Source organism: Ciconia boyciana, chromosome 4 (assembly GCF_034638445.1).
Source record: "Ciconia boyciana chromosome 4, ASM3463844v1, whole genome shotgun sequence".
Lineage (NCBI taxonomy): Eukaryota > Metazoa > Chordata > Aves > Ciconiiformes > Ciconiidae > Ciconia > Ciconia boyciana.
The window spans coordinates 27,260,681-27,274,271 of NC_132937.1; the positions used below are offsets into that span (position 1 = coordinate 27,260,681).

General features: G+C 42.8%; 1 protein-coding gene across 4 annotated transcripts in view; it reads right to left on the reverse strand.

Annotated features, from left to right (window-relative positions):
* The window catches only part of DCC (DCC netrin 1 receptor), a 618,393-nt gene that overhangs the window by 91,505 nt on the left and 513,297 nt on the right, over positions 1-13,591 (reverse strand). For all 4 annotated transcript variants that reach the window (XM_072860253.1, XM_072860252.1, XM_072860251.1 and 1 more), the window contains 3 exons: positions 10,402-10,543; positions 6,941-7,051; positions 1,634-1,828 (listed from right to left, as the gene is read on the reverse strand). In XM_072860253.1, the coding sequence (XP_072716354.1) occupies positions 1,634-1,828; positions 6,941-7,051; positions 10,402-10,543 (448 nt within the window). The remainder of the gene's footprint in view (positions 1-1,633; positions 1,829-6,940; positions 7,052-10,401; positions 10,544-13,591) is intronic.

Below are 13,591 nucleotides of genomic sequence, written 5' to 3' on the forward strand. Positions count from 1 at the left end.
ACTTGCTGGACTTTCTACGTACTTCTGCTTGTCGGCACAAGTATATATTCTCCAAGAATACAGGAGAAGCCTTTTAATCCACAGAAACAGTTCTAATAGCTGAAGTACACCACCAGCTTTCCACAAATACCAAGTGTAGTTACCCTACTAGAAGGCTTCTGTATCCACAAGTTGTTCCTAGCATCTCTTCCACCTGATGGTAGTGGCTACCAGAGGTCCTATGAGCAAATATAATCACTGGTCATGTAATACATGAAGGAAGACAAACACTAAAGCTTCACAAAACCCAAGACATTTCTCCAGTTGTTGATCAAGACACTTTTAGTGAGAGCTGACCATTTGGAAGTCTATAAAATTGAGCTGTGTAGGCATCTCCTCCTCAGCTTTTGCCGAAGCCAAAGCACAGTGGCTTAGATAGCTCTGTCCATAAAATTTTCTTTTCTAGTAATTCTGGGTGAACAGTGGTGAAAGACTCAACTGAAAACTCATTTAAGATATGAAACAACTTAAAATAGGCTTGGGAGAATTTAAATCCCTTTTGGAATTAAAAAAAATACTTTGCATTTAATCCTCACCATCAGTTATTAGACACGCACATTCATTAGTAACAGCTTTTATCTTCATATTCCACAAAATTTCTTCCATAGTCCAGTCAAACGTCTTTCCATTTTGCGTAATAACTTCACGCTTGCACAAAACATTACCAAATCTGCCTTTTTCTGTAGAACCCACTGAATATTTGGGAGTGTTTATGCATGGCTCTTTGCAAATACCTCCATCATGAAATATACATCTGGACGTAGAGAAGCTGTTTGATGAAGTAAGAGTAAAACCAATTTATTCTACTCTCCGGGTTTCCCCGAGGAAACAGCAAAAAGGTTGGACGATGCAGTTTCACGGTGCTATAAAATACCAATTCCAAAGAAAAGTGTCCCTAGATATCAGAGAGTTTCGGTCCTATAGAATTGAGATAACCAGTCTAGCTGTGCACCCCTAATGCACCAAGTTAACGAATCTTCCTGTAATATCTGATCAGATTACTAAGCAGAAAACTTACCATTTTTACCTGGAATAAAAGTCTTAAAGAAGAAATGACAAGGAAACCATTAAACTTTTTGAATTCCTTTAAACTTTGAGCTGCTTTCCCAGTGCTAGGAGGACGGTCCGTCACCACTGGAAGTATCCAGGTCCCTGCGTACCATGCTCAGAATTTAGATGAACTGTCACAGAAGCTGGGCCATGAATAATGAATAACCACCTCTCTCTTGGCACCGTTTTGACAGACACAAAATAGGAGCGTTGCGATGGCCATTAAATTCAAACCTGGGGGGCCAGCCTGGGCAATAACATCTTTAGGTCCACCTCTCTGCACAAGTGGGAGTCAGTATTAGGAGCACACGACTTAATAAGATCTACGGAATAAAATGAGCATTTGATCAAAGAAATCTGACATGTTTGAGAGTATCTCGAGTTTTGAAGGGAAGACCAAATGTGAAATGGAATGCAGAAGCAGCCTAAGAAAGCAACATTTAAAGGAAACACCAGTGACAGCCTGAAAATAAACCTACAAAAATAGCATAATCTCAGAGGAACCTCTTTCCATGAAATGAAATGAATGACAACAATCACTTACCCAAATTTTCAATGGAATAATAACGCTGTTTACTGTCCACCCGCACAGTCTCAGCATACGGACTGCCGACGCCGTAGCCGATGATGTACCCGCGGACGACAATGTTTGGGTTCAGCGGCGGAGTCCAACTCATGACGATACTTGTTGTCAAGGGCCTGACATGAAGAGAGCTTGGCTGGTCAGGAACCTGAGATTCTGGGATTAAAAAAAAAAACAACCCAAAAAAAAGGTATCAATTAATATTCTATTCATTCAATGTTACTGTTCATAAGGTTTGAGTTTCGATTAAAATGCTTGCACAAAAAAACCAACCACGTGCCCCGGAGTTACATGCAGAGCTTACATGCAATTTCATGTCTGAGCTACATCCTTCCCTTCCAAGAGCACCGATACACCTCATCCTGTTTTAAACAGTTATCTCCTAGTGCTTTCCACCTTTAGCATAAGGCTACAAGAGAGATTTAAAATGATGCAGGAAAATGAAAGATGACCTGCAAGAGAATTTCCAGTAGGATAACTTTTCTCTTCCTTGGTCTATTTGCAAGTTCAGCAGGATCCTGACAGCTGATCGTACGAGTTGTCTTTGTGCTCACAGATTATTTAACAAAAAGCTTTACTTTGTTAGCGATATACTAGTATATTCTGGCAATAAGCTGTCTCCTTCCCGTGAAAACAAGAAGTGAATTTTAACTCTTGGACACGGACATCTCACTTTGAAGCTGCTTTAAATAATACACCAACATTTCATAAATGAAATAATAGAATAAAATATTTTATTTACAGGTATTGCCTGGTAAATTGCATTATGTTAAGTAGTAATTAATCACTTGAAGTCTATTTGCCTTCTATAAGCCTAATTTTACTGTAAAGGTTAGATGAGTAGATGCCTTTTGTTTGAGTTTACCCGATAACTACCATATCACAAGTCTCTTCAGAGGAGCCACACAGTAGCTTGTCTTTTTGAGAGCAGAAAGAGACAAGTTACTATTTTTCCCCAATAAAAAGGCTTGCAATATGATAGATGAAAGCTTCTATGGAAGGCAACAAGGACAGGGTAGAAAAAACAGTAATACGATAAAATGATGTAAACTCCAACAAAAGACCCTTCACAGTTGTGAAGCATTCCCACTGTAAACCTTGGAAAAAGGTAATAAAAAGAAGAATTAACCCTTTTCAATAAGCAGTGCCATACACGTGTCCTTGGATTTTTTACGTGCTTTCAGACGAATTCTTATGAACGCATTAGAGCACTCTGAAAACCTGTTGCACCTTCAGGGATGAGTACGTTACCGGTCTGAACCACCCAGCAACTTTAGAAGTCCTTTGCATTCAACTCCTTAAAACTGCAAAGCAGGGGGTCTTGTTTAAAGGTGGAAGAAAATTCACTGAAAAGCAGCTACTCACACAAAGAAGAAACAGATTGCACCAGGAGTGCCACTGTAAGTCACGTTACGTTGCCATTTACCCCCGCTCCGCTCCCCACCCTTTGTTTTAATGCAGAAGCAAAAATTATTTGAGCAGCTATTCCTGAACAGCGCGGTTCGAAAAACAAACGACAGAAGCATTTCTTACAGGCCCCAAAGATAAAATACCAATTTAATGCCCTGAAGTGAGAAGTTGGATAACGTAGCAATGCTGCAATTCCTCGAACTTTCTAAAAGTAGCAATACTCTGGCAGCAAAGGAGATCAGAGCATTCAAAGAACCGATTGCCTTCAAATAATAATTTTTACATCTGACACAACGCAGGGATTTCAACTGCAGTCCAGATACCTCTAGGCAGCCGTTTGGGTTAAAACTACTTTATTCAAACTTTTCCTATTCTTTATTTCAAACAATTCAAAGAAACGATTCATGCATTTCAGAGCAAAATCATGACTTCTTGTTTCAGAAAGCAAAAGGCAGTTTAACTTCTTGTACCCTTCTCGTGAATTAAGTCTCTAAAATGAAGCTGGGGTGAAGAACATTTTTGAACTACTTGCCCAATATTAAAGTTTCATAAACACAGCTATTTTTTGAAGATGCTTTTTTTTTCTTCAGCTTTCTCTATAAAGCAATTTTAATTACATTTTTAATTAGCTTTACTTTCAAACATTCTCTGGAAAAAAAACGTTCTTATTCTGAAACAGCTCCGAATTTTAGAATTCGGGTCATGTATTTCACAACCTCAAGTACAAAGTTAAAAGTCAGAATCTAATAAATTTTTTTGCCCTCAAACAAAATTTTTTTTTTTGGTTCTCTTTACAGTGAAGCCCGTTTTCCACAGGAAAGACTTCTGACAATGATAACATACAGCCAAACATCTAAATCCATCAATTCTTCAGGAAACCGGACCATCCAGCCTTTGCATGGCTCTGCTGCTTTTCAGTGTCCCAGCACTCAGGAGATCCAGAAGTAAAACTCCTATTGAAATACGTCTCTCATATTCCTGTTTTCTTTGTCAGGCTGCTTCCTTGCAGTTCTAGACCAAGACGTTTACTTGCGTTTCTCCTGGGCTTGAACACGACGCCAGAACTACTGAGAAGCAACCTCGAGATCTCATTCTCCTACCCCAAGCGCCAAATGAGTTCTTCATCCTACGTCCTAAATGAGCCAAATTTCCAGCCCCCTTCTTAACTGCACCAGGAGTTCATCACTTGCTCTCATGTCGGGAAATCTTTGAGTGCTTGTCAGCAAATGCTGTGCTCAAAGACACGAGCTGTGGATGTCAGCCAGCCCCCCAGCCCAGCCCCTGGCACGCAGGAGGAGAGTTCCTCAGGAGATGTGCCTATGAAATCAGATTTCTCCGTGCTGCGTTTCTTAGTCTCTTCCCTTACGGACAATGAGGTTGCCAGGAAATGGAAGCTGAAGTTGTGTGTCGCTGCCTGGTGTGACATCTCCTCCCGGGATGCCACGTCTGCTCACACGTGCTCCCGAGTCCTTCGCTGTGTTTCTAGGCGATGGTTTGAGCACCCGTGTCTTCCATCCAGGGAATGCTGCACTTAGTGCTACTTAAAGGTCCCTAATTCCACTGGCAAACTTGAAAAATGCTTTACGTTTGGGTCACTTCAGCAATTTTCGTAGACATTCAAAGGTGTATATTTTACAAAGTCAGGGTAGTTTTTACTCGTCCCATTTTGTCCACATATTTCCCCAATCACTTTTCAGTATAAATTACAATATGATAGCAGTCTAGCTTGTCAGGCTCTTAAAGCACTAATTTAGAGCTGAAGCTAAACTAGATCTAATACGTATAACAGTTTCCATCTGTTCAATGCAGTAATCAGAAACCAAGCATCCTAAACCCATTTTCCTGGAGGATACCTTTGCAAAGTTGATCAGAGATTCTCTTGCATCCTTGCTCAAGCTATTTAAATCAAACCCTTTGGGGAAAGCACTGCTTTCAATTTCTATTTTTTTTTTCTTTTTAAAGCACAAAATTTGAGGCTTCAAATAAATATTTAAAGCCTTCCCAGCTGTCAGTAAAGGCACGTGAGCTTTCTAGGGAACCTTGAAGAAGCAGCTATGTTTGGATTTCTAATCACTTTAACAAAACACACTAATTAAAATGAATATCCATTGGGAGTTGACGCCGTTCTCCGGGATACTGTTCATCTTCGTGTTGCTGATGCCAACCAGGCTTCCAGCGAAAGCAAGAGAAACGGCATTAGCCACAGCAGCAGAGAGGGGACTGCGGTTACCAGCCTCTGCTCCAGCTTTTCCCTCCTTAGCTGACACTTGCAGGACTCTGCATAACTACAGTAAGAAGCGGATTTCTCCCCAGGGTTGATCAGAGCATTTGGATCGAGTATGCAACACGGTGCGTTCCCAGCATCAGGCTGCTGCAGCTTCAGGAGGGTCATTCATCACTACTGCAAATGCAAATGCATGTAAATACAATACACGAACAAAACGGCTTGGCTTGAATTTATTCGCATGCACCTACTTCCACCGTGTGTCTCCTGCGACTACTCGGTTAACGTCTTTGCATGCACACACGTTATCTGGGCACAAAAACTTCGGAGGAAGGTAGTGTGTAGGTACTAAACGCAAATCAAACCACACGTGCGCAAACGCCTTTCTCTTTTTGCATCCTGCGGTGCGTTCAGAATTTCTCGTTGACTCTCGCCAGTGGAAAGGCAGCTGTTTACACCTTAACACCACCATTTCTCAAACTGCTGCCTAGCCAAAGCGTAATTAGAAAGGCATCATCATGCACCGCGGCACGTCGTGATCCGTTGGTATAGTTACAACGCGTCTAGAAGCATCGCGTCTTCTTTAAAACCTTGCTGAGAAACCACGGGTACTGCTTCTCCCGTTTTGCGTGCCATGCACTGCAGTCGCTCCCGCTCTGCCGGAAAATTGCATTTGGACATAGGGAAAGGCAGAAATTCTTCAATTTGCAAGGGATGATTTTGAGATCATAAGGAAATCAGGCCAGTCAAAAGAAAGGCAACGTCAAGGACTATGCTGCATTTAAACTGATTATTTATTTGTTCTTTCATCCAGTTTGCATTTGATCCTTTTTAGGTGACTTATTTTGTTTTAAAAATCATAGCAATTTTCATCAGTTTCCTTTTATTTTCTATTCATCTCCTTTCTACTACATATTTGCTTCTTATGGATTGACTGTAGTTTGGCCGTGACTTCCATCTGTCAGAGTCTTTGTTCCATTTGATTTGTACTCCGTTTAATTTTTTTTAGGTAGATTTTTTCTTTACTACTTCAAATGTTCCAGTCTTTTTATCTAACCCTTTCATTTCAGTGTTTTTCTTCCCTTTTGTGTCAGCGTCTGCACTGATTTACACAACCCCCAGTTTTCAGGTGTCTGCATCCCGTCATCTTTCACTAATTACGCAGATTCGTTGCCAACCTGCATTTCTAACATCTGCAAATGAAGGCTGGGAAACAGGATTTGACCTATTTGAATATTTGCTTAGAGAATTGTTAGGACTGTTGGCATCATTTTCATTGTTTCTCTGATTGATTACATTTATTAATAATAAAATAGATAAATTTATTAAACATCATTTATGAAGTCACAGATTCCCTTCACTGCGTTATTGCAAACGGCCACGATGCTCAGGAGCTAAATTCTGGCAGGGAATTATTTTAATAAAGCTTTCCAACTCCTTGGTCCTGGTGATGACAGGGAAACACAACCCAAGGCGTATGGGATCCAGGAGTACGAGAAAAAAATCTCTTGGTGGGTGTTTAGACTCCGGGCATCTCACCCTAACCTCGGCCTGGGTGACAATTGCAGGGACACCCCTCGGCTAGACGCTAGAAGGCTTTTGATGACAACAGCTTTTAAAAGAAAGGCATTTACCGTCGAGATCGTTCTCGGGTGTTTCTGCTGTGTACCAGTCCGAGGGGGGCCCTGTCCCGTTCACTGTCATGGCAGCCACCTGGAAACTGTACTGGCTTCCTTTCTCAAGTCCTGGTTAAAAAAAAAAAAAAAAAAAAGGCAACTAAACATCACACAGAAAGCAGAAGATGAAAAAACCAAATTAATGACAACACCAGAGTTTACAATAAATTTTGCGTCAAATTAAATCTCTCCTAACAGTCCATTGGATTTGCCCTATGTAAGGAAATAGGCAGAAATGCATATATATAGAAAATATATATGCGAATATATAGAAACGCATTCCCCTGGCACACCACAGCTCCACACAGTGTCTCACTGCCTGGTTTGCAGACTGAGCTATATGGCAGACATACGTGGGGATGTCGGACGGGCAGCACCCTCCGAGCAATGCCTGGGCAGGGGCGTAGCAGAACGGTTCAACAAGGCTCAGTGCTGGGTCCTGCACTTGGGCCACAGCAACCCCATGCAACGCTACAGGCTTGGGGAAGAGGGGCTGGAAAGCTGCCCGGTGGAAAAGGACCTGGGGGTGTTGGTCGACAGCCGCCTGAATGTGAGCCAGCAGCGTGCCCAGGTGGCCAAGAAGGCCAATGGCATCCTGGCTTGGATCAGAAGTCATGTGGCCAGCAGGAGCAGGGCAGTGATCGTCCCCTGTACTGGGCCCTGCTGAGGCCGCACCTCGAATGCTGTGTTCAGTGTTGGGCCCCTCACTCCAAGAGAGACATGGAGGGGCTGGAGCGTGTCCAGAGAAGGGCAACGGAGCTGGGGAAGGGTCTGGAGCACAAGGCTGATGGGGAGCGGCTGAGGGACCTGGGGTTGTTCAGCCTGGAGAAAAGGAGGCTGAGGGGAGACCTCCTCGCTCTCTACAACGCCCTGAAAGGAGGCTGGAGAGAGGTGGGGTCGGTCTCTTCTCCCAGGTCACAAGCCATAGGACGAGAGGAAATGGCCTCCAGTTGTGCCAGGGGAGGTTTAGACTGGACATTAGGAAATTTGACTTCACGGAAAGGGTTGTCCAGCACTGGAAGAGGCTGCCCAGGGCAGTGGTGGAGTCCCCATCCCTGGAGGTATTTAAAAGCCGTTTGGCTGAGGTGCTCAGGGCCATGGTGTAGTGGTGGGCTTGGCAGTGTCAGGTTTATGGTTGGACTCGATGATCTTAAAGGTCTTTTCCAACCTATACGATTCTGTGATTCTGTTTCTGGGGGGGAAGGTGGTTATTCCTGCAGGCAAAGAGACTTTTGACCAAAAGAAAAGGCTTCAAAAACTGAATGAGGGCTGCACCGGCCCAGGACTAGTTTGGGTTGTAATTCCCATCAGTTGCGCTCATACATACAAAATAAATAGAAGTCCAAATAGTAGAAAAATGAAGAATTGTTTTAGGTAACTAAGCCATTGATTGCACACTTCACAAAAACAGCTCACTGCTTTTAACGTGCAGGGAACTGCAGGTACAGCCTCCTTACACACAGAATTTGCAGGCTAGGAACCAGGTTAGCAACTGAAGAGCGTTTTCCTCTCCAGTGCTCCTCATTAACTTCAGAGCACACAGTTGAGGCAACAAATATAAAGTCTTACCAATATTATGAAATAAGCACGATTTCAGAAACAAGCCGTTCTCCTCTGTGGCTAAAGCCATCAGGAAACAATTACTGCAGCGTTCCTGAATGTGCCACAAGACTTCCAAGTCCCTGAGGTGGGGATCACAGAATCACAGAATCGTGACTGGGATATGGGTTTATCTTTTTGCTCAGTCTATACTGACCACAAAGCACAGGAAAAACCCGCTTCATTTAATTGCAAACCTTCTCCGGAGAAGAACGCTCATAATTAAAAAGAGCAGTTTAACATTTAGCTGACATGGAAGCCTACTCTAAAAATGATAGCAGCTATTTAAAAACCTGCGTTGTAACTCTAAACTCCTCTGCTATTGCAGATGTTCTTATTATCCCATAAAGCACCTGCCTACCAAACAGGATTGCAGGAAAGATGTGAAGTGCCTACATGTTAATATTTAAAATGTCCATTTACAAGAGCCACATAGCTCCGTTTCTAGCAATCGCAATGTATGCATGCAGAAAGTAATAACGAGAGCTGGATATTTTTCTTAATTGCTTTCTAAGATACGTATTCCCAAGCTTTGTGAAACAAAGCACTTCGCTTTGGGCTGCAGGGAGGTGAGCTGCGGCAGGGCTGCGGCAGCCAGGGCAGGCGGGAGGGCTGGGGGCTGCCCGCAGCCCGCAGTCCCACCAGGACTCCCGCAGCTCTTCAAGCCCAGAATAATTCATGTGGAAGAAAGAATTTGCTCAGGATGTGGGGATCGACCACAACAGAGATTCATCTGCTCTGCTTCCCCAGGGACGGGATCCGCAGGGATGGTGGCAGTGGAGGTATGGAGGCAGTGGAGGTGCCTTCGCTCTGGGATTTTGACTGCATCGCTATGTTTTCTTCTCTAAGCCATCAGAGCAGCGGCAACTCAAACATCTGAGCAGCTTTCATCACTGTTTCTACTTCATCTGCCAGCAAATAGATCCTTTCCAACTTGTCGAACACGCTTAACATGCTGTCTCTCCCCAGAAAGCAGTTGTTTGTTGTGCAGCTATTAGTTATGTAGCCTTCACAAGAGGTCCCACGGGGACTTCGGTCAAGAGCCTACGTTAGATGACCAAGTTGAGATTTCAATATTTAAGGTCTTCCTCGTAAAGCTGTTCTACTTTTGCTTTTATTTCATTTTGAAATAAAATACTGTTTTCCCTTCCAAAACAGAAAATGATATGGTTTATTCGGAAACATGCAATTCAGAATTACTTCTGATTCTCACAGACGACATGTCCCATGTGAAAGTAAACATAATGCATGTCATTTGAGGTGAAATCGTGGTTATACTGAATTCAGGGGCAAAACTTGGACAAAGTTTCATTTTCTCCCTTGATCTTTTGCTGCTTTCTCAGTTACGTCTTGGGCATAATGCAAGAACCCAGGTGAAATTCATTTTCGGCTACCAGAATTCACTGTTACCCTTACAATACTCATCAGGCTACTTTCATCATTCATCGCAATTATAGTTTTGCTATGATCTGTTCTTGCACTTTTTGTTCTGTGAGGAGATATTTTCCATTGAAAATCTTGGAAAAGAAACTAGGGAAATTGATCTAAAAAAACCCCAAAACAGCTGAGGCTTAAGATACTGGACACAAGAAATGCAGCTTCAAATTCATTAGTGATAAAATCCAGGAGAAAAACACATGATAAAAGCATTAAGGAAAAAATTGTTTTAAAAAAAGCTCCATAAAGACTGTCTTTGTACAACACAATAAATGCTACCTACCAGCAAAGAAATCAATGTTCCCTTGAAGTGAAAGTATATTTTATTCCCAAAGCATTTAATTCATCAAAACCTTGCAAGGCTGTACCATGTGAACACTGACCTGTGAACAAGTACCAGAGGTTGTTTGGCTCCAGTGTTTCAATCTCACCCCTGCGGGTAGTCTTTCTGTGTCGGATTTTATAGCCCGTAATAAATCCATTTTGAGTACCTGGTGGTGGAGGCAACCAGCTAACTTTGATGCTCTGTAAAAGAAGAGATATTATTGTTGATTTTTTTTTTTTTTTGGGCAAAGAAATGACAGAAATAAAGCACATAAAATGAATCAAAAAAAAAAAAAGGAAACGGAAAAAGGCAATGTTTTTCTAATAACATGTATTCAACTAAGTTGTTATTTTGAGGAGAAAACCAAATCAAATCTAAAAAGATTCAAACTGGCGTAAAGAAAACTATACATTCTCTAGCAGTGGATGGCTATATAGACAATGGATTTATGCAATAAATTTTCTCCCTTTTCAGGAATTCTTCATTTCAACAGGCCACTAGAATACCTAGGGTACTATAAATGTCAGCTCTGGGGTTGAGTAGACGCTGCAACTCATTTCGCTTTTCAGCCCAAAGTCGCCTCTTTTTGACTGTAGGATACAAACATCAACCTGAGCAGTTCTAACAATTTTGTGCCCTTTTAATTCCACAGGCGTTGACGGAGACGTTACTGCACCCTCATTATATCAATGTAAAGAAAGTCAAACCTCTTGGGAATAAACTTATTGCCGATCCCAACACAGAAGATAATTTTCGCTGAGCCATTCGCCAGAGTCAGCAGCAATGCAAGTAACCGAGACTAATCACTTATTTTTTCTAAATACTGCTTGTCTAGCCTAGATTGTATCAGGGATCTTATCTCAGCCTAATCGCCCAAACTGAAACCGTCCCTTCCTGATGGCTCCCGACACATCCCTACGTGGCCAGACACCCGTCTCCGCCACCTCTCTACTTGGAGAAAGGTCTGCAGGAATGTTGTCACTGTGATACAGAAGCCAGTCCACAGCCTTGGCCATTCCCGTCACCCTCCCTTGCACCTTTTCTTCCTTCCCGCGTCTGGCGGAGGGTGCGCGGCAGGTTTGTGCAGCGCTGCAGTGATCGTTTTCTTCTCAACCCCGTTCATCTTCCAATAAACCCCAACACTCAGCGGTGCTTTTACCTCCGCAGACCACTGCGCTTCCAAGACTTTTAACAGCAAGACCTCCTTCCCGAGCAGCACGTAGACATGCTTTCTCTGCATCACTATATTTAATCACACGGAATTTTATTTACTCTTTTATCTCCCAGTCAGCCAGCGTTGTCAGGATTTTTAGCAATCAGCTTTCACTTCTGCTGCACTAAGTTGCTAACCCTTGTTTCCTCCTCACTCTCCATCCTCTGCACTAGCCAGCGCGAACCCCAGCACGCATTGCCGGGCAACTCCACCGCCGGCGCTCCTCGGCCAAAACAAGCCAACACCCCTCTCCGTTCTTTGTTCTCTATCACATCAGTTGCTTATCACAAAGGGATCTGTTTCCTTACACTGCAGCAACTCAGTTCTTCAGGAGCCTTTTGTGAGGGATCTTATCAAAAGGCTTTAGGAAACCCAAGCCAACGATATCAACTGGATCTCCTTGCCCATGCGCTCAATGATTCCTTCAAAGGACTTCAATAGGCACGTGAAGCAGGACTTCCCTCCACAAAAGCTGTATTGATCCCTCCTCGTCATATCATGTTCATCCATATGTCTATTCATTCTATTCTTTATTACAGTTTCTATCAATTTGTCCAGGAAAACCCACCAGATTTACTGGGCTGGACTGATAAGGGAGCTGATATTGTACATCAACATTTCTCTGCTAAAACAATCTGGGCACCAGCTGTTCCTTGCAAGTCTCCAATCCTTTGAGTGTTTTTACTCAGCACGATATAAGGTATTCAGGGTATTAAGGGTTTCTCACGGAGCGAGGCCTCACAATTGCACCACTGTATCTATACTCTCTCTTACAGCACCGTACTACAGATTTTTATACAAAGAGAAAAGTCAACCACATCACGGTGGATAGTTTTTGACCAAATACAATTTATTACCATTATTGAGTTGCTTAGGCCCTGCATAAATATGTTATAGCGCATATCAAATTAATTATTGCAATAGAAAAATCAATTTTGCACATATACTGCCCAGTGATTTATTGTTACAATCAATTATACATTTCAAAATCAATACTTCACGTTTTCATTGCTGAGTGAAATAATGTGGAGGTTTTTGCATTAGGGCAGAACAAACTCCATTTTTCAAACCAGAGAGCGATTGTTTTAAAAACAGATTTGGTCACTTTGCATATTGAAATTGCCTCCATATAAAATGTTTATGGGAGAATGCAAACACCCAGAGAGTGGCTTTAAAACATATTTCTGTTGACAGCTCTGAGGACGTCTAAAGGTAACTCATTGTTTGATACTGCTGCACTCCCAACTCTTCTGATCGCTGCACAAGATTGAGCCATGCTCTTATCATCGGGACCTCAGCATTTGGTTATATTCCAGCCCAGCTAGGAGGAGAAGACACTTTGACTGCCCCATTTCCCAGGGAGAGAAGAGAGCAGAGCATGTGCACATTTTCTCAGGACGCATTTGTGACAGGACAAGGAGCAATGGTTTTAAACTAAGGGAGGGCAGATTTAGACTGGATTTAAGAAAGAAATTTTTTACAATGAGGGTGGTGAGGCACTGGAGCGGGTTGCCCAGAGAGGTGGTAGATGCCCCATCCCTGGAAACATTCAAGGTCAGGTTGGATGGGGCTCTGAGCAACCTGATGTAGTTGGAGATGTCCCTGCTCTTGCAGGGGGGGTGGACGAGATGACCTGCAAAGGTCCCTTCCAACCCAAAGCATTCTGTGATTCTATGATTCTCACAAAAGGGGAGGAAAGAAGAACTCCATCCTTCCCCTGCCCCTTCCAAGAGCAACAAGAAAAGCAATTCTGAAATCCCAGCTGCACCCATCCTGCAGCACTGACCTAAAAACAGGATGGAAGAGTGAAAACAGGAGCCCATAAAGTTATTTACCCTTGACTCTTGGAGTATCCTGAGAGGTCAGAGATAAGAAGAAAATATATATGGAGAAGAAATAGTAAAGAAGTGGAGGGACAGGAATACTTTCAGGGACCTGTTGCACAGCTCATGCAGGTAGGTGGTTACAGGAATGATCGTGGACTGAAAAATCCCATGAGAAGGGACAAATCACACTGATCTCTCAGTCTGGAAAG